The sequence below is a fragment of the Meleagris gallopavo genome, chromosome 5 (assembly GCF_905368555.1).
Source record: "Meleagris gallopavo chromosome 5, MGAL_WU_HG_1.1, whole genome shotgun sequence".
In the NCBI taxonomy this organism is placed as follows: Eukaryota; Metazoa; Chordata; class Aves; order Galliformes; family Phasianidae; genus Meleagris; species Meleagris gallopavo.
In genome coordinates this window covers 23,188,106-23,210,130 of record NC_139408.1, presented here as the reverse complement: position 1 = coordinate 23,210,130, position 22,025 = coordinate 23,188,106, and the positions used below count along the sequence as shown (strand labels likewise).

The window sequence follows — 22,025 nt, the reverse complement described above, 5'->3', positions numbered from 1 at the left end:
AGCTTGGTTTCCTCAGGCAGCTCGTGTTGAATTTCCACCTCGCTCCTGGCAGGGTGCTTGCCTCCATGCTGTGTTATCACGCTGCAGTGAGTAGATAAGCTGCAGGCTTTTGGGAAGGAGCCTCGAAATCCCACGACCTGTGCCGCACAGTGCTCTGTACCTCAGGCAGCTGGGCAGGCTGCGGGGTAGCCACAGGCCCACGCCAGAGCTCAGATCAGCCCTGTCCTAACCAACCTCCAACTCTTGGGCTAAGGAGTCCAAAGCAAGGGAGAGGAGCTGCACTTGGCACATTCTAGGACTGCACTCCAAAAATAAAATATGCTCTTTACACACGAGGTCCAAGAGCACCTGCTAGTTTTGTGGCCATAGTAAGAAGTCTACAAAGCACATCCAAGGCAGCATCTGAAGAATAAGCCCACTCGCTCCATTCCTGCTTACAGCTTGTACAAGCGCAGAGGCCAGGCCACGGCTGCCACCACACTTTGGCCCAAAGCTAGAGAGTAGGTTAGAAGGAACACCAAAGCTGCCTGCTCTGATCAGGCCCCCAGCCTTACATCATCTGCGGGCTTTCCCCACAAGCCTCAAACAAGCAGCTGCTTTGGTACTTCAGAAGTGTCCCAAGTCGATGCCAAGTGGAGCAGCTGCAGTTTGCTGCAGCTCCCACTGGAGTTCACTGCCGCTCTGCCAGCATCTCAACAGGGACAGGTCCTGATCAAGTGGCAGCCCCCAGCAGAGCAGCTTTGGGTCCTGCACAGAGTGCCCATCCATGGCACCAGGCCTTTGAGAATCTCTTGCTAAAGCAAGACAGCCCAGAAGACCTTTCTCCAACCATGATGGAAATTTTTCCGTAGATAGTTTGGCTCTGATTATGGAAATGGACATCTGTAAATGCTCTGCAACACATCCACTGAGAATGGGCCTGAAGACTCTTCCAGAAACCACGCAAGGAGAGGGAACAGGAGATGCCAGGATGAGCTGAAGCAGAAGCAGTTTTTTCCAGGCTCTGTTTTTGTTTTCAAGCAGAGCAGTAAAGAGCTCTGCCCAGACCTGTGCCGCCTTGTCTGCGTGAGTTCTCAGCTGAGACACAGCTCCTCCAGCTCCCAGGGTCGGCACATCCTCAGGCCACCCTACGCTGAGGCTATAGGGATGCATGAAGCCTTCCTCATCACACAAGGGAATCCCGTTTTTCAGGCTGCTCTCCTGTCAGATCAGGGATGTGGTTGGCTCAGGGCAGGTTTTAGAGTCTCATTAACACTCTACAATGAGGCCTGGCAGCAGCTGATTTGATTTAAGGTTCATTTCCAGGCTGTGATTTAAGAGAAGATTTGCTTAATGTTCTCTAACAGACTCTTCTGACTGGGAGCCTGAGTGCTGCCTAATGACAGCCTTATTTATTGTAACATCTTTGCAGTGCAGAGTCTAGAGGAGCAGAGCAGAAACACAGCAGCTGCTGGCGGGTGCTCGGATGGCAGAGGAAGCATCCCTCTGTGCAGACAGTGGTAACAGATGCTGGGGCGTGCATTCCTTTATCCAGGACAGCCAGACATTGCATCTCTTTTCTGCTTTAAGAGGTCAGCAAGATAGATCTCTCCCTGCTTGCCTAAGATGGACAGTGCTGTTACATACCATTTTGAGCAGGACAGGAGAAATGCTTCCCTTTCTCTCTGCTGCAGTACCTGAATGATAGGAAATGCAGAAGTGCCTGCTCATCCCCAGACTGGTTGAAAGGCAACTTGCAATTGAGATTCTCTATTCCTCCTCTCTGTTGCGTAGTTGAAGGCCTTCAACTCCAACGCTGAGCGGACCATCCTTCTGGGAAGGGAATGACCCTTGTCTAACATTTGTAAGCTACCTCAAGTTTCTGAGCTGGATGTACCTATCTCCCAAAGCCGATCCCACAGACATTCATCACACAAATGAAGACAGTAGGTCAAGCAAGGGTTTGTCATATTTTAATGACGTTGATCTTTGGTGTTTCCCTCGTCAGCATTCACACTCTCCCCGTCCTTCCTCCACAAACCTGCTAGGGATGGAGAGTTACAAACGAAAAGGAAAATCACATTTGAGACTAAAAACAGAATATCAGAGCCTTGATTTCTCCACTAGAAACTACATGTACAAGGTCAAGATTTCACATGCAACACCTTACATCACAGACCCATACCTCACACCCTGGCCTGGAGCTCAAAGAACATTTCCTGCCCCCTGCCAAGGAGGTGCAGCTCAGTCCTGGCACCATGAAACCACTGGGATGGCTCATTCATGTTAATGTTGGCACAGCTTAGAATATTCTTGCGTGAACTGCAACCTGACTGGAGAGCAGTAACTCTTATCCCTCTACTCATCTATATAGCAGCTCTGCTTAGGTTCCTGACAAGTACTAGCCTAATTCTAAGAAGGAAAGATCCCCACTTGTATGCAGTTCCTGAGCCATGCAGGTTTTTGATGAATCTCAGCTCCTCCCAGAAAAGACCACAGCACAGGACCATATCCTGGAAGACTCCTCTGCTCCAGCAACAGCACTGGAGCACCACGCCCAGGTTTGCACAGGAGGGCTGCCAGTCTCCAGAAGGATGCTGCAGGCCCATTTCCCTTCACTCTGCTGGTCAGCCCGTATATGCATAAAAGGGCAGGAAAGAGGAAAGGGAAGTAGCATGACAAAGAATGACACTGACCAAACTGTAGGGTTGAGCTCAGCAGATCCCACATGACTTCAAAATCTGCGTGGGGTGCAGCCACTATTGTTTATACTCCTGTCATTATTCAGCAGCGGGAATGTTGGAAGTTAAGATAGTATGCTTTCTTGCCCATGGCTTCCTTGCAGTTCTTATCTGTTACCACTCACCCAGGACATAGAAACCCTCTGAACTACTAACATCCTGTCGGAGCCACGTGTCCCTACTCTTCCAGCTTCTGGCCAGCTGTGAGGTATAGGTCTCTGCTGAGCAGTACAAGGGTAGCACCAACACACAACTCATCTCTACCTGTTCCGCGACTCCCCACTGGTGCTGTCATTACTATAGAAGTTGGTACTGTCAGGAAGATGGTTATTATTAGTTAGGTCACTGTATTCGATTGGTCCCTCAGTGTCCATGGAGGATTGGACCTGCTCCGGCAGGTCCAGATCACCAGTGCCTCGTCCTTCACTCCCGCCAGAGGATGTCCGTTGGCTCAGGCCATGCTCTGACAGCTGCATAGACTCTGAAAGGATCCGTCCCTCCAGCTCAGCTGCCAGCTGTTGTGAAGTGGACTGATGTGCTGATGTGCCCTCAGCTCCAGTGGATTCCGCTCCAGTCTGAGAGCTGCGGTGGATCCGGTGACTCACGATGATGTTGTTGCCAAAGCCACCCATGGACGCCATGGTGGTGCTCTGCTCCCGCTGGACCACGGCAGTCATGCCTCCTTCTGCCATCAGCCTTTGTATCCTGCTCAGGGCATCCTCCCCACTGGCCCCATATTCCGGACCTTCACCTGCAAAGAGAGAGCAAAAGCAACTTTGGTGTACCAGGCAGACTAAAACACAAGAAAACGCATGCTCTGGGTTGTTGAATAACAGGGCACATGTGCTGGAACAGAAAACAGGTTTTGCTCCAGAGGAATCCCAATATTTCATTTCTGTAACTTTCATTGAAATGCCAAACAAATGCAGTGTACTCTGTCAAGAAGTCCAGTGCGTAGGTTCCTGCTATCCTCAACAGATGTTTTTCGAGGAACATCTCTTAAGGTCTTTGCCTACTCTCCCTCAGACTCCCCTTCATAATTTGGTTGCACCGAGCTTTGAGGGAACCACTGTCAGATGCCTTGGCTGCTGAAGAAGAAAATCTCTCAGAAAAATAGCTGATGTAGGAGATTAAACCCCAGAGAAGGAACATCCAAGCCCAGTTCTGTTTTTGACCATTCTCCTTTTGCTACAAACCTTAACCAGACTGTCTGGGGAAAACAATCTGTAATCATAAACTGCCAGAATCATTCCACAGTGGGATCCTGACGATTCTTATTAAAGAGATAAATCTCACTCCCAGCTCTACGAAGCTATCACAGTGCTGATTAGAGGAGGAGAAAACCATGAGCTCTCCTGGCACCAAAGAAATCAACACAAATGTCAACAAGGCTAAGATGTAGGCTGAAGTTAAAACATAACAAAAAACAAAATGCCACATTGACTAGGAAGACAAAGCACCTGGGACTGTGGGATAGAGATCGTGTTTCCAGTATGGGAGCTGGGATATTCAGCACACACAACACCATGCTGCTGTAGATGTTATTTTTTGTGGAAAAAACAAGATAGTTAAAGCTGTTAACATTTATGCAGTCAGTCGGTGACAGCTTACTCCCTTTCTTCTCTGTCTCAGTGGTATTTGCATCAAATACCATTGACTTCCTCCACCACAGAGTATACCTAATTTCTTCAAGCAAGTCTGCTGACATACTGCCCTGATGTAGAAACACAGCAGATATTAAGGGCAAGCTTAATTCTCACAAGCAGAATAAGTCCTTTTCTGCTAGGAATGTAGTAAGTCTGCTATATCAACCATGCATACAGCAATTACATAGCTCCTTGATTAGAGCATTAGCGAGACCACGGAGACACCAGTAATCACAAGAGAATTTGGAGCAGATCCCAGAGGATTGTGCAAGAAAACCAATTGCACAGAGCACGGCCAATAACTGCAGCAAAGAAATACTGTCCAGGATGTGGGTGATGCATGAGCTAGGAACCAGACTGACCAGCATAAGCAAGACCGAGAACAGAAGAAGGAAGGATTGGAAGGACTGGAAACTTCAGTGTGAAAAGCATGAATGCCAGGTAACACTGGAACAACAATCTTGAGCAGGAGTAAGTGGAAGGTTTGAGAAACATGGTTTTGAATTCAGTCACTGCTGCTTCCTTCTGGGGACATAGTCATAAGCACTTCATTACCAACCATCTGGTCAGGCCAGACAGGATGCCTGAGAAAGCCAAGATGTGCAACCTGGTTGAGAGGAGTGCCAGCCCACCCTACATACACAAGCCCTGGAACAGCAGGTACTGTGCTCTTGACAGATCGCTTGCTATAAACTGGCCCATGCAGGAGTGCTGGAACTGCAAATCAGCCAGGATCCCCAGCCGATACTCCTTAACATTACAAACACATGCTTCACAAGAGGAGTCTTTGCATGCAGCGCACAACGCAGCATCTCCTGCTATTCCCATCCTCTTAATTACTACATGTTATGGCTGAATTGCCAGTTAAGGCACATGCCTGCTCAGAGAATAGGCTAGGGCTGATGCCATAGCAGGAATCAGAAAGTTAGAAGTCCTCAGGTAACAAGGACTGAGACACAGTCGTGCTGGAAATGTCAGAAAGACAGACTATCAAAGGCCAGAAGTCAGCTTTCCCATTCAAGTGGCCAAGAAGCACCTCTACTCTGGGAGTTAGGGAGTTGTCCTCTCTTCCCACTCTCCTCAGATTTCAATTTCAGCTGACTGGATCAGAGCAAAGCTTCCTGAGCAGTGTGCCTTGTGATGAGCTACAGCACAGATTCACATAACAGCCTATTTCTACTGTCTGGTGACTCCCACACATGTTCTTCACCATGATGCCAAGGAAGGCCAGACTAGCTCTTCATGCAAGTGAAATAAGCTAACTTCCATTTAGTGGACATTCAGGCTACGTATTCAGGCACTTACCCAAAACAACAAATGCCCTAAACCCAAACCTGAGGTCACCAGAAATTCCAGCTTCCTGTAGTGGTCAAGCTCCTCTACTTATCCAACAGCTGAATAAAATCTGGACTGAGAGAAATCCTGTTCTGGTGACACCTTTTTCAGACTCCACAGGTTTTAAGCATAACCGAAGCTCCTGCAGGAGCAGTAAACCACATGACTGCGTATCTTATTCTCCATCCAGAGAATCATTCCAGAGAATTCCTCTTATTTTATGCTCAAAACTACATTCCGATCTCCCAAGTCCTGTGAAATTCTTTACCCTAAGGATAAAGGAAAAAACTCACAGAGTACTGAAGACAAAATCCAGAAGACTGAGCTAACCGGTTCCAAAAACAGACAGTGTGTGGAGTAGGTAGGTGTAAGACTTGGCAATTTGTTTTCTACCTCAGTTGTCCCTGGGTCAGAATCCATCAAAAGACAGGAAGTAATCCCAAAAGGGCCCATCCACTTTTGGATAAAGACACACAGATTCTGTGTCTGACAGTATGGAGAAGCAACACTCTGTTCCCTTTCAGTAATAAGCTATTCCCACAAACCTTTTCTACTCCTAACCAAAGTGACATTTCCAGAGTTCCAAACTCCCATCAATCCTACAAATTACACTGAAAATCACTCTTGAAAGTAATTATCCCAAGGACCACAGGGTTTCTGTCACTCTGGGTGATTGGCTCCAACAGTTAACAAAATAAGGATACTCCCAAGCTAATGCATCTGTCTGCTGACGCCCTCCACCACACTACTCCAGTAGGATGAATTTGTTACAATAGACTACAAAGGCAAAATGCTTGGCAATCTGTCAGTGTAGGTGGACATAAGGAGCATTTCTGCTCTTAAAGGAAGTGGAACCTGACACAAATACAGGGAATACAACTAATTTACTTGTGGACATGGAGAATGCAACAAATCCCACAGAGGCGATCAGGCTTATCTGTTGCCATGCAATACATCAATTTCACTCTTCAATTTTTCCTATTTTCAGCTTTTCTCTTTCTAAACTCAAGCAGCAGCTAGCTATGTCTGCAAATGCCTGCAAACAAAGCTATAAAATTAGCACTAAGTGTTAGTACTGCAGAGATACCTAAGTCTTCAGAGTACACGGAACAAGAACTCTGAGGTGTGAGCTGACCCACTAATTCAGATGCTCAAAGATAAAAATAACAGCATTTTAAAATTAATTCATGTATTGCAGAAGGAGAGGAAAGGGAGGGTCACAGCTCTGCCTAACCAGCTATGAATAATGGCATCCCCCTTAGTGCCAGAAGAAATACTACCAGTAACTCTCCTTTCCAACCTGCTCAGAAGCACGCTCACACTCCCTGTCTGAGGTGGCTAATTCAAACAGAAAAGGCACAGCTGCTTTGACTCATAACCAATTTCTTAACAATAACTTACCTTGGTGATTGGAAGAATGAAACTTATTTTTCTAATTAGAGTTTAAAAATTGCTCTATAATTTAATCCCAAGAGAGTCAGGTACTTGAAGTACTTAGCACTGTAAAGGCTTGCACAGTACCTGAAGACTATTTTTTTCATGGAGCATTTTTCAGAGGGCTTTAAACAGAAAGTGAACTTTGCGGTTCTGTCGGGTACACGACATACACTGTACAGATCTGCAATCCTATAGGACACGTTACATTTTACAGATGGGCAGACAGATGAAAGGTTAAGGGACCTGCCCACATTTCTGCCTGGAGAATGAGAGGCAGATCTGGAAATAGAACCCTGGTGTTCCGGTTCCCACACTGATCACAAAAAGTCACATCACATATGATAACAGCATGGCAGAAAAGTGTTCAGCCAATGCAAAACAGTATGTTTCTTCACAGCACACGTGAGGCTCAGCTGCTATCAGGGTATTCCTGCCCATGCAGTCCCTCAGCACGTGTTCCTAATGTCTCAGATTAAAAGTATTACACTGCATCTAGGCACACTGACTGTGCTCATAATTGCAGCTTAGGCAACCTCGGGATGCTCTGTTTATACCAGAAAAGTTTCATGTGCGTGTGACATCCATTTGCTATCATTTTAAACAGGATGAAGCCCTTAAAGCACCTGCTGCAGCCTCAGACAGAAGCTGGACAGGATGGAACGGTATACTGGCCAGTGAGTTTAACCTATTCAAATACATTTAAAAAAACAAAAACCTTGTATTGCATGAAAGAAGTCAACACATTCCTCCTTCAGAGACATGCAAGGTAGCAATCCACTGACAGCAAGCCTTCTGATAGCTGCAATTTTGGCTCATAACTGAAGCCTACTAGTACAGTGAGCATTTAGCTAGCTGAATTTTAAGCCCCAGGGACAAAAGAGATGAAAGGAATTGAGATGACAATTGCCACTCAGGTCTTTCTATTAGTTTCCGGAAATACCACTTTCCTTTTAAAAAAACAACTGGATTAACTTGAAGATGTATCAATATACAATCAAAAGCCAGAGACATCACGGGCACACAACCAGACAATTTTCCTGCAGCACCTCTTCCACAGCTCCAGCTGCTGGCAGCCACCGCTGCTCACTCTCCACACATTCAGCAGCCTAAACAAGTGTCAGCCACAGCTTGACACAATCTGGACTGGGAATTACATTTTCTAAAGGTTAAACAGAGGTCATTAACACTCATAAAGAATTTTGCTGATTTTTGAGTGAAATTTTATTTGCCAGTTGAATACAGAGCCTTTCCTCATTGTGCCCATTTGCAAGGGCAAATGTTTATATCATGCCCCAAAAGACTGTGTTTAATTAAGAATGCCTCCAAGTTACAACTCTATCACAATTTCCAATATGTCTATCAGCTTAAAAGAAAGTAGGAGACAGCCAAAACACTGTTCTAGGCATTTCTCAGTACCTCTCCTAGTTTTTCTCCTAAATGTATCTTATCTTGGTTCATGTGTGGCTGGCGAGCAGAGCTCACAAGGCAGTTATCAACTGCTGAAAAACAAAGCCATACAGACATTAGAGGGATTCACTTCTAATAAAGTCATCACATACTCACTCCTCCAAAGGAGGTAGAAAGATAATCAGAACAGCAAAGTCCCCGCAGAGCTTTGCATGAGAAAAGGAAACTATTTATACCACCACAGAGCTTAATTAGATTTCTGATGCAATTCTGCATACTTTTTTTTTTTTTTTTTTTTTTTTTTTTTTTTTTTTTTTGTACACTAAGCACATATCTACAAGAAATGCCCTGATCCAGAATTCCCCACAACAGCCGAGCTCACACGACATAGGACAGAACCTCACTCCTGGGGGTAGCACTTTTCTTTTTAAATTTTTTGGGGAAACGCTCAGAGATTTTTGTTTTTTTTTTTTTTTCTTTTCTTTTCTTGTGACGAAGTGATAGTTAAAACATTCCTTTACATTACTCAGAATCACATCTGATTTATCCATTTTGCTGTTGATAATACTGCTAAGCCCTTACACAGTGATTTACATCTTCAAAGCCCCGTACAAAACACTAATTAATCTTCGCAGCCCCTCGTGTGCTGAATGGAAAGATTTATTCCCATTGGGTAGACGATTAATATTTTACCCTAGGTTACACACCAAGTTAATGGTAGAACACTTCCCCCTACTTGCCCCCCCCTTCTTTGAATGTCCCTGACATCTAGATCCTGATAACAGGAAACCTTGTTTGCCTTTCAACAGACAAATAGTTATGGTAGATGCATTGGACAAATTTAACCATCAGAAAAGCAGCACAGCACCCAGTCTAACCTGCTTGAATGCACCGGGTGAATATCACAACAGTTTATGATGCTAGAATAACAGACACTAAATGCCACAGCAAGATCAGCGGGGTCCAAGCTGTACATGTATTCTGCAACTTGCAGAAGAACTGATCAACTACATAGCATGAACACCAGAATCATCACCAGTGCAGCTGTCCAGACTGGGAATAATTCCTTTGTTCTAAGAATCTGTACACTAGAAAGGAGAATGGACAGCCCATTTTGCAGGTGAAGCCACTTGTATAAGAGCACAAGGTTTCAGTCAGAAATCACACCAGATGTGGAAACTGTCACTCTTCTTTCAAGCAAGAGACAGACAACAAGAAGTTTCTGCCCTTGGCTCCTTTTCTTCTGAATGCTCCATATTTCATTTCATTACAGAGAAACTCTGCCCACAACACTACTAAGGGACAACTCTTCCCCACCTCACTAACTATCTAGTTACAAGCCATACTCAGATCTGAAAATGGAAAGGTTATAGAGAATGAGGAAGGGAAACCTTTAGATGACTGCAGAACAGCAGCTGTGGGAGGAAATATTTAAGTTCTCTGTTTTAACAGAGCAGAAAGAGGCCCCCACATCTGCAACATCAGCCATCACTGCACTGATGCAAGAATCTCCCAGAGCTGCTGCACACTGTGCCCCGTTCTTCATCTGCATATCACATTCAGTGAAGGAACTGTTCCCATAAGCTCATTTGTCCAGACGTTCTGTGTTCCAGTCAAATTCACATGCCCTCAACTGCATTAAAGTTCTCGAGAAGTTAATCCTAGTTCTGTTGAGATTAGCAGATAGGAAACAACACAGATCAGAATTTGCAATTTGACGTTAAACAGAAGAGTCAATATCAGAGAAACACAAAATCTTATCATGCATGGTGGATGCTGCAGAGTGGGAACTGTGGAAGAGTTGCATACCACAAGGCATATCCCACCATGTCAGAGCACAAAGCGTACAGATATGGATGTTCCACAGCCAAATGGGTTATCGTGAACTTTCAAAATTGCCCCTTTAATTTTCTCTGCCATTCCCATATACACACAGTCCAACGCCAAGCTTTCAGAGTTGGATCCAAGTGCTATGGGTCAGTACATAGACAGGAAGCCTGGACAAAATTACTATGCTTTCAAATTATCAGTGATTTGTTATCATAAAGAAACTGCACATCAGCTGCTCAAAGCTCTTTATATGCTGATAATTTCTCCCACACTGGGAAACATTAAAGATGTTTTCCAGTAGCTGAGCTGGACATTCACTACAGCCTTCATCAATCAGACGAAGCAGAATACTCGTATCTGCCTTTGTGAGAATTAATTTACAGTATTTTATTTTGTATTCCGAGGCTGAGCTTGAGAAGCTTGCATAGGTTTCAGGTGCAGAGGTTGATGGACCAACTGCTAAGGATGAAACTCAGCAGCTTGCAGTCCTACTGAGAGTTACAGTACAGAGTATTTGTGAAGAGTGATGTCAGTACAACTAGCTTTTCTCGAGATCATTGTGTCTTTGTAAAGCTGATTTTGCCCTGTGAAAGCATATGAAAAAGACTTTTCTATTAATATGGGCAGAGACAAACTGCCATGATCATCTTGGCCTGGCTACATGTAAATTAGGCTGGAGAAATCTTTGCTGAAGAGATGCAGAAGTGTAAAAACGCATCACGGGATATAGAATCTATATGGAAACTCCTCACCCATGAGGTAAGTTCTGTCAAACAAATAAGCTCCTCACCTTCCCCAGTCCCTGCAGAGGTGGATTCCTGCTCCTGTACCTCCCTCTCTGTCTGAGTCTCGGCATTCTGCAGCTGAGGCGCCAAGGTCTGGGTACCCTGTGAAGTCACAGAGGTGGGGGGGTTTCGAGGTTGTAGACCTATGGCATTCATCAGGCCCATGTCCCTATCTGTCCTCCACGTGGCTCTGCTGGTTCTGAAATGAGAGAAAAACAAATATGATTGTAAGCATTGGAGGCAATACATCCCAGCAAGACGGAAGCATTCACCTGAGCCTCTTCCTGTCTCCACTCCAACCAGGCAGTGTCCAAACACTGCACAGGCTGGGGCTGGAGTGAATGGTCATCTGCACTTAAAGACAGACACACCTCTCCAACCTCAGCTGGCTGGTCTTTTGAGTTTTAGGCTAAGAGAGTCTTTCAGTCTACTCACCCTTCCACAGAAGCAGTGTGTCTGATAAGCTTAAATATGTATCCCTGAAGTACCACAGCCTGCAGAAATACTTGCTCTCAGGGTCACTGAGTTCAGTTGGCAACACAAATGCAGCACAGGACCATAAACGCACATACCACCTCTCTCTGCAGCAGGACAGTTTCTGCTCCTGAGGGTACAGCCTGTATCCTTTCCCTCATGTGGACCTCCTAGTTTGTCAGCATCACACATGAATGCTCCCTGGCAGGCATTTCTGCTTGTTCCAGTCAGACAAGAGAAATTCTCTGTTCTCCAAAGCAAATAACAGGAACCGCCTCAAGGCTCATTAGCTTCTCAGAGACGAACAGTTGAAGTGTATTCAGCTACAAAAGCTGAATATTGGTAATGCTTGGATGCTCTTTCCAAAACTGACCTCTGGCTGTAAGTGCTGGGAATAGTAAAGAGTTTCTAGGAAAGACTGCCTCATTCACAGTCAACATTCTTTCTTAAGGTTTTGAAACCTGTCTTGCTTTTTTTACCCTCTCTCAGAAGCTTATTCATTCTCAAGCAATATTTCTGCCTCTGATGCTTGAATCCCCTAAAAAGGGAATGAAGCTCCCACCTTTCAGGCTTCCTTAGCCCATCACACAAGACTGATATACACTGTAAAAAAAAAATGTAAGTAGTGACAATATCCACTCATGGCAGACAGAGAATCTATACTGTTTATTGTTCGTCTTCAGTCAGACAAAGGCTGTAGGACAGCACAGACACCAGCTCATAACTTCCTTGGGATCTTGAAGCTCACAGTTCAGAAACAAGACTGCAACACTCTTGACAAGAACAATGAGCTTAAGGAGAAGCGCTTTTCACTGGGGAAAAAGTACGGTACTGCAATATCATCTTTGTGTTTAGGATAACTAAACACACGTGTGCATCACTAGGTAGACTGGATGAAGCAGCCAACAGGGTTCTAAAGGGATTTAGCTTTATTTTTAGAGTTAAATCCTGAGAAACAACTGCCCCATGATTAGAAACCAAAAGGATGAAAATCAATCACAGAGACCACCCAATGGATTTGCACTCAGCTCTACAAACACTACATTGTTCAGTTATCCTCCAAAGGCACCATTAACTTAGCATAGCATCTTTGAGCTTGAAGCTCCACATGTTCCTCCTACAGCCTGCTCAAGGATATTACCAAGGTGATGGATGACACATGTACTTCACTATCTCTGGCAGCACTTTTGGGCGTCTCACTTTCTGGAAGCATCCCAAGTGGCCTAACACAGTAGAACGAAAGGAACAAAAATTGTGTCTTTAATGCTGGTGCAAAGGGAACAAATGGGAAAAAGTGATGCTGTCAGATGTAATGATGACAGTAGAAAGGATCAGCTTGCTCTCACCCATGCCCCGGAGACTTACCCAGGCCTCTCAGTGCTCCTGCTGCTGGAATGCACAGTGAATACATTCTCATTCTGCTGGTCCCAGTGGTATTCAACTCCAGAGTTTAAGGCCCTAGAAACATCGAAGAAAAAATTATTAGTATGGCAGGATGCTGTTTCAGCAAGCATACAGTACAACACCACAACATGGAAGATAGTGCTGATTCCTGTCCCACAGAGAATGCAGGTCTAGTTCAGTTCATGTTTTCATTACAGGGGTTCATCATCACTTGCAAATACTGAGTATTGTATTACTCAGATAGCTCTGGAATATCCCACTCATTTCAATTCAATATTAGCACTGAAGCACAGCAATATGAGCAGAGAGATTTTCAGGAAATGAAGACATACAACCATGTATAAAATCAGGTTACTGTACCTCCAAGTGACTAAACAAAGAATTGGAATGGGAAGACCAGCTCTCTTTGTGGTGTCTGCCAGTGTTTCCTGCTCTAGGTAATGCTAAGTAAAACACTGCTCTATATTTGACAATTAGTTTCTTTGTTGGTTCTCATTCTTTCTACCTATAAATAAATCCCTATGCAGCTTTCCCACTGACGGTCACTGCAGAGCAAGAACAGAGTCAGAGGAAATTTTGGTAAGTTTCCACAAAAGTGTTTGTGCTGGATCAACTATATCTGTGCTGGAAAAGTCCAAAACTCAAATTTTACAGTGAATGTTACTAAGTTTAGCAAAACAGCAATGCTCCAACAAAGTTTCACATTGCACTGTCTAAGAAGATAAGTAAATCCAGGACCGATTAATCACCTCACAGGAGCAAGCAAAGTCAACAATGTATTGTTATTCACCACTGCACTGCTGAAGACCCTAAGCTGTTGTAGCCATGATGCTCTAAGTATACCTCCTACAATTTCTGAGGGCCAGCAGCAATTCAACAGAAAGAGGAGAAGAGTGAATTCCAACTTACTCCATACCACACAGAAATAAGAGCCCTTTTAATCATTTAAGAGCATCCACCTATAGAATGGATGCTCTTAAGCATCCATCTTTACATTACAGTATCACCTCAGAGCATTCTCCTACAGGATCAAAGCAGGTGACTATGGGATTTGACCTAGTCAGTCTAGAAGCCCTGCCTACATACAGTGCTAGAGGATGGACAAGACTGTAGTTATTTGAAGCCTGGAATAACAGAAGGGACATTAATATAAGCCTAAGGATCATCTGTCAGACTCTGTAAGCCTACTCCATTCACAGGATCGATGGTGTGGCAAAAAGACCTTGCTCTGGAGAAAAAGTAGAGAAGGAAGTCCTGCAAAGACAGAAGGGAACTGCATCTGAAGAGAGGGACACAGATCATTCCTCAGGTAGTCTGACAGCATTCATCCAGTCTGCAAGAAGGATACAGGACATGTTGTTGGTAACTGAGTATGGCTGAGGCATAAACATAAATAGTGTTTATGCGTATATATGAAAACACACATCCTCTGTAATGAGATGTCTCAGCAGAACTGCGGTAAGAACTGTGGTTCAGAAGAGGGAAGGATGCTGCAGGTCAAATGTGCTGCAATGGCTAAGCTGCACCTACTGGAGGCCTGGGGCATGGCTGCTGGGAGACAGCATCTCAGGTTGGGGCCGAGGGCAAAAGCTGGAGAAAATAAGTCAACAGAACCATGCACAGAGTCTACAGAAGTGATCATTACAGGTTTTTTGCCAAGCTAGCCCTGCACTGTATTATATCCCACGAAAGCAGCTGACATGGAGATGCTGATTTACAAAGACTTCAGAGTTTACTGACAGATAACAACCTATCACTGCACACCTGCCAGTCCCTCTCTGGTTGTTTCATCCTTTGTACATTGAAACCTAACTGTCACACTCTGCTGCCTACAAAGCAATGCACTCCCTGGGTAGGGAGACTTTCTAACTTGGTAGTGAAATTTTCTGAAAAAAATAACCTCCTTAGTATTTGCAGCTGTTATACAATAGAGCCAAACTGACCCATACTCCTCTAACTCTCTCTTCACACTTTCATGCTTTCTGAAGTACAGGCATGGTCGCCCCAGCCACTTACATGACTTGTATCCCTTGCCTACATTGTGTACAAACTACTTGTTTTTGTCAGTTTCCACTTCCAGAAACCAGAAGATTGCAAAATCTTTTCCAGAGCAAACCATGAGCTGGCAATCCTGCATTTCTCTCCTTCCCCCAAACACCCAAGAGCCTGTACTACACAGAAAGCTCAGCACGCATACACATTTGAGTGATTCATCTTAATTCTACGGAAGCATCATGATACCAGCATCATGCTGACACACAATGCAGGAGTAAATGCTCCTGTCCGTTCTCCCAGCCATTCTGCAGAAGCTCACTGCTGTACAGTCAGGATCTCGGATAGGAAATCCCAGTTCAACTCCATGCTGTCAATTCACACCTTTCTCTGGACAGTGAAATCAATAGCCATTCCGCTGAATACATGACTTTGCACACTGCTTTTAAATGCTGCCATTTATCAACTATGTTTCACTGCCAAGAACCTATTAGCTGCTCATTTACTGCCAGAGAACCGAGGACTTTGTTTTCCTTTTGCAGGAGGAAGGCCTGTGGCAGCTGGTGCTTCTACTGCCTTTGCTGACCCTGACATTCAAGCCAAGGTCACAAGATTTGGTCATGATGGGAGTTCAACAGCCTTACCACCACTTCAACCTGGCTCTTTAGTCAGGACTAAGCATGTCTACCAGTAGGGCCAGAAAACTGGCTCAGAACAGACAGTGGGCACTTTTCCTGCAGCAGTAAGCATCCTCACTGCTACCCTTCAGCATTTTTCTTCCACCAGGGCCAACCAAACAATTCACTCTTTCCCAACTCCACCTCTTATAACAGACTTCTGGGGTAAAGCATGATCTTTGTTTCTTTTGCAAGCATGTACACCTCTGTGATGTGGAATTCACAGCTATAAGGCAGGTATCCACCTTACAGCCTTAGAACGATTGTTGGAGGCTATGCAAAGGATTCTTCAGGCTACATCAAGACACAGTGGAGAAAGCAAATGCCTGAACCTACTAGAGGGAGTTAGTTGGGCAGTATCATTTATACAAAGATCACCACCTCATGATTAGCAAATATTTCATCACGGAAATGCCACTATTTTATGGATTAAGTGACAGTTTTTTGACCGTGTCTGCATTAGAAAATTGATCAGATATTTGCGCCTTAAACCAACTTAAGCACGTAAGACGTGACAACCACAATTACTTTGGTTTAAAACAGATTTTCAATTAAGCTTACAGATTTGCACTGGTTTAACCACACCTATTTAAAACAGTGCAATCTCCCTTGGCAGAAAAACTAAAGGGTTTTTTAAGCCCTTTGCAAAATATTGCTTGATTTTTGTAAATTAGCAAGCCTTTTGCAGCACGTTTCCCAGGAGATTTGCAAATCAAGGCTTGACTATTCATTTCACAGAAGAGGAGCTTACACTGGAGAAATGAATATTTTTCAGGAAGCATTTAGCGTTCGCTCCATCAAACTCCAGGCATGGAAATGCTGGAAGCCCTTTATATTTTCCAGGGCATAACGTAGAAGCTCTGTGTAGCATGGAGCCTGTTGCCACTTGGATGTGGACGCAGTAAGGAGGACATTCATTGCCGAAGGCTTCCGGGTGAAAAATTGCAATTCTCCACACTGTGTCAGTCATGGACAGTGAAGACCATTTAGTCAAGTTCTTATTTTTTTTTCTTTTTATGGCTGTCTCTAAGCCCTCACTGGAAATTTCCATTAGCTTTGTCAGACACAGAGCTGCTCTCTGACAGGCTTTCCCAGCAGAGCAAGCCTCTGTCCAGCTCATGTTATTAACGAGCTTGAAGAAGATGAAGGGCACAGACTTGCATGCTTTGCTGAGAGCTGAATAAGGACTCTGACTGGAGCCTGCTAAGTACCAAGTAGCGACAACTTCAGTAACACAGCCCCTCCTCCTGCACTGGGCTACACAGCTCATGTACAATACCCCGAAGAACCTAGAATCAAACTCTAGGAGTTAATGATGAAAGTATTCTACACATAATGAGAAAGAAAAGATGAAACACTACTTATCGCACTGTTCTAAACAGTATTTGAAGAGTAAACTGATGGAGCAGCGGTCAGCACAGACTGACAGACATTTGGGTAATGGTCCAGCTGGTATATCCAAAATCAGAGGTTGAAGAGAAGGAGGATTAGGACAAAGGTTCTTCAGTTCTACCATAATAAAGCTCAGCACCAAGATGGCAAAACAAAGAAATCATTTGCCAGTAGGTTATGGATGTCCAGAAAGGCAGAAATAATACTTGCTTACTGTTTTTTCACTTGAGTCATCCCCAGTATTGAAGAATGTACCAACAATGGCCAAGTTCATTTCTCTCCTTCAGATCCTGCCACATAGAAAGACTCAACAGTAATAAATTTGTCTGCTACAATTTCTGATTAAGACACTGCTGCCTGGAATCCCTCCCTACATATAAAAGTATCAGTAAAAACCCATTTCTATCATGTAAGCTTCTGGCAAGCCCAGCATGGAACAGACTGCAAAGCACTGCAGCACACAGCCAGGTGAATATCTGATTTTCATGCTGCCAATGCTCATTTCCTCTAAGTTACTCTTTAAAGCTATTTTCTCAAATATACTGCCCATTCAGGATCATTAAGAGCCAGCTTAGTTTACAAAGGATTTTAATTCCCCATGATGCACTTTTCTCCCTTTGCTTAAACTTGTTAACTTTTACTGCATTAAAACCATGTCAAACAAATATAGGGGGAGTCACAGAGAGCAAGGTGATATCATGTCAGGAATAGGAATTCATTGTTCTCACTAAGGAAAGAAGAATCAGTGTATGGTATTCCATGCAATGCAATGCTTGGACAGATTCCAGATGCATCCTTGTCAGCAGCTCATTATCTCTTCCGCCAGTGTGTGCTGATCAGCACAGCAAGCCCCATCCCTGGCTCTCATGATTAGCCAAGCAACGTTACTGTCAGTACAAGGCAAAGTTTGGCACTCTCAGCAGTAGCCTGGGTAGGCAAACAATCATTTCTAACATCCTACTTCATAAATATTTAGCTTTCTGTACAGGCGATGAACCACGTGCAAAAGCAGATTCAAGAGAAAACTGGCTGTAGTGCAAACTGTATGGAATCAGCACAGGGTTCCTGGAGCAGCACTGCTGGGCAGTAGTTCCCTTTGATCAAGGTGGCAGCTTCACTGGCACCTCCTACTTCAGAGCACAGCCTCAGAGCACAGTCCATGTATGATTAGCTAGGGAAGAGCAGGAGACTGAATATAGGAATGTCTAACAAGGTAAGTTCACAGAACACAAGGGCTGCAGTTTAAGAACCATGGGTATTTAAGTAGCATATGAAATTATCCTATTGATCACATCCAGGAGAGCAAAGAAAAGGTCATCTCTTCACTACAGGAAGCAGCAGGTATATTTTGACAGTGTGGATCCCTACAGTCATACGTCCTGCTAGTTTTCCGGAATTCTGCAAGCTTTGCCTACATGAAAAGCAGCAACTACATAAAAACTCATCCTGATACTTAGTAAAATTGCCAAAGGTGCTGCAAAAGCAGGACAGCAAGCAGCTTGGTGCAGCTGGTAGCCACGTGCCTGCTTCAGGGAGATGCCAACTCAACTTAGAATACTACATAAGATGACTGGCCCAGTTTATTCAATTGTGAAACTCTGTCAGCTACGTTAAATACTGGGATTTTCAAGAGGCTCCCTTCAAACTCACACCACTTAAACGAGATCAGCCTTATTAATTTGGAGGCACCAGTGCCTAGTAACACCCTCCTGTCTCCACAGGGTGAATATGCATGAGCTTGTTCTGCCCACCAGGGGGCAAATAAAACTGGATACAATCCAGGCTCCTGGTGTCAGTGGGTAAGATTTACAGAAGGCACATCTCTAACAGTCTTCTCCCCCAGGTAAAACATGACATTTAAGCTCAGAAATTATCCTTCAGTTAGCTGTTAGAGACCTCAAAGAGAATAAAATATTAACAAAGTAGAAAGAGTGCAAACTGAGTGGTTTCTTCTGATCCAGATTATCATGGAAGAAGCATCAACAGAAAGTGCAAGAGGAATTCCTGGGAAGAAGGTCCTAGATTCAGAATTTTTCAACACGAGTGACAAAAGAAAATTAAGCATCAAGACAACAACAGAGTAGAAGGAGAGAGTTTTGTATGAAAGTGTGAATGTTTGATCATTTTGGGACCTAAGAACAATGTCATGGTTAAAGGGACATGAAGCTGCACAGCAAAATCTGTGTTGAAAATAAGGACAAGAAAAGTCTCTTGAAGACTTTCATGGCCATGCTAATTCCTCTATCAAAGTGCCACAATTGCTTTTTAAAACAGCTTGTTGAGAGCTTTTTCATGCCACTCTCAGCAGGAAACAGAAGTTACAACTCATTCCTGAGAGAAAACTGGGAATCCTCTGTATTTTACTCCTGTGTTACCCATGTTGTAATGAGATATCAACTCTTCTGACACCAGGAGAGACATACCCCAATTTGGAGTGGCATACTGGGCAACAATGAAAAATATTTATATTATTACAACTCTGTAAGCAGATGGACAAAACAAAAAGAAAAGAAGACTCCGAGTTAAGATTTTCTCCTGCAAAGCTGGTAAGATCTTTGCATATCATATAGTGCACTATACAGTAGTTTTAACACTATTAACAAAAGGATGTTTATGTCCATAAGAAGATACCCCGCAGGCCAAATAGCCTGCAAGAAACAGGGCAGAAGAATTTCCTGAATGTTTGCTGACTTTCTTCTCATTCAAAAGCATGCCTGTATTCCAGAATATGACTTACGTGGCTTCAACCAAGCGAAACAGCATGTAGAGAACCTCTGAAAGGTTCCTCTGCATTCTGGAATTTGCTAGGTTCCCTAAGTAAGAACTATCCAGCTTAGTATCACCTTAAACCAGGCTCTAAAGATGGATAACTTGCTTAAATTCCGTCAAAACCCAAAGCCTTGTTAATTGCTTTAAGTGATTATAGGCATACTATGCTCTGAATAAGCTTTGAACCCTCAGAGTATCTTAAGCTGTTTATGATCTATGAGCTCTTCCAGTGGCTTAGACAACTTACAATGTTAGGAGACTTCAGGGGAGTACAAATTGCTTAAGCCTTCTATGGCCTTAAACATCTTAAACTGCTGTAAGTCTGACGAGCCAAACTCACACGTCAGTCTTTGAACTTTCACTGGAGTTTTAGCAGAAACTAACAATCACTTTGATTCAAAGACAGCAACTTTGAAGTCACATTGTTTTGTAGATCTTATGCCAACATACTAAACCAGGAAAATGTTTAGAATGTGTTTAGAATGGGAGAAATCAATGTCAAAATAAGTGCTTAAAATCAGCAAGCATAGCAAATGTTTTTTTCTTTTTTTTTTTCTTCCTTCCTCAAATAGAATATTGCTCTGAGCACATACAAAGCTGAGAAACTCCAGAACCAAGACCCTGGCTTGGTCTAATCTCAATAAGATCCAACAGCAGGCTAACTTTTATGCTTTTATTTTCTGCAGTTTTGAAATCAGACAACTGAAAGTGTTCAGTTCGGCATGCAGGGAACCTGCTCCAAAATCCAAACCTCCACAATTATTACTGCAATTACATTTTTGAAGACACAGAGTTGAAATCATTTAGAGCAGCATGCAGCTTGTGGATTTAAAATAGGGAAAGAAAATGAAGAAAAAGTTGGCTGTTTCACTTGCTAGATCAAATCACTACAACCTTGCTGAAAAATGCATGTGTAAGGGACAACCAGTAACTCCACAAATAAACTGGATCAAAGCCCGGAAGATCAAAGATGATCTTATTGGAAAGCCAAAGGAACAAACAACCAAACAAGAAAGAAAGTCTAATATGGACCTGAAAAGAAAAAAGGTTCTAAGAAAGCAGGATGGACTGGCGCTGCCAAAGAGGGAAAAGGCATTCTAAAAATAAGCTTGAGGAAAATGGTACTTGAATGAAGAAAGGTCTATTTATCCTTATCAGGCTAAGGATAAAATCAATGATGACTGGAAGTGGCTGAGATCCTGAATTTTGTCTCTGAAGTCTCTACTTAAAAAAAATCCAATGGTATTTATGCAATTAGGAGGGAAAAGTCTTTGGTAAAAGATGAAGCTAGGCACAGCAGCTAGTTGTAATCATTAATTTTAAAAGGAAAAAAAAAGGAAAAAAAAGCTAACTTTTTGAGGCAGTCACACCTAATTTTGAAAAAGTTAGAATAAAATGGGAAAGTGACAAAAGGCCAAAAAAGCCAACTTAGCATCATTCTTCAGAAACAAAGTCATATTTAATGTGACAATTGCTCTCTCCTAAATGCAACTTTTATCGTTAAGGAGAGTAATGTAACAGAGAAAAGAGAATAAATCTGAAAACAATGAAAGAATGAGCCACATGCAGTAGGCAGGGGGATTTAGTAAGTAATAATTGACTGCATGAAATTTAATTGCCTTTGTAGATAGAACAGAAAAAAAGAAAAGGAAGAGAAGGTGGCAGATGTGATCTGAATAGAATGAAGTAAAGCATTTGGTAACTGTTTTAGAAGTACATGGCTGTGTTCTGCGATAGAAAGATTTTCACTCAGTCTGAGAACTAGTAAGATCCTGCAGAAGCACAGTGGCATTATAAACAAACCAGTAAGCAACAGGTTCAGTTTCTTTACCACTGAGCTCTGAACCAATTTCCCTATCCCGTGGAGGAAAACCAGTGTCACTAACAAGTCAGAGATGCTGCAGCATCTCTTGAACGGGGTGAAGGAAATGAATTTGTTAATAACTGAAGACTTAAAGCAGCTGTCAGATTTTATCTCTAGGATTCATAGACATATTAAATGGAATTGTATGAGGGTATCTTCTACCTAATGCCATCATTCATTCTGGGTATCAAATTCACATACATAAACGCAAACAGAACTGGAATAAAAACAAGATCAGAAAGGAGATGCTGTTTCAAGCCTCCATATTACCACTCTACTTTTCATGCATCTGC

The 22,025-nt window shown here is 43.4% G+C and overlaps 1 protein-coding gene across 6 annotated transcripts in view; it reads right to left on the bottom strand.

The window, feature by feature from the left end:
- Window positions 1-1,936: 1,936 nt before the first annotated feature.
- The window catches only part of AMBRA1 (autophagy and beclin 1 regulator 1), a 124,778-nt gene continuing 104,689 nt past the window's right edge, over window positions 1,937-22,025 (bottom strand). For 5 of the 6 annotated variants that reach the window (XM_085224711.1, XM_085224712.1, XM_085224714.1 and 2 more), the window contains 3 exons: window positions 13,000-13,092; window positions 11,166-11,359; window positions 1,937-3,471 (listed from right to left, as the gene is read on the bottom strand). In XM_085224711.1, coding sequence (XP_085080837.1) covers window positions 2,981-3,471; window positions 11,166-11,359; window positions 13,000-13,092 — 778 coding nt within the window. In that variant the 3' untranslated portion in view covers window positions 1,937-2,980. The other variant, XM_085224716.1, reaches the window with a different exon arrangement.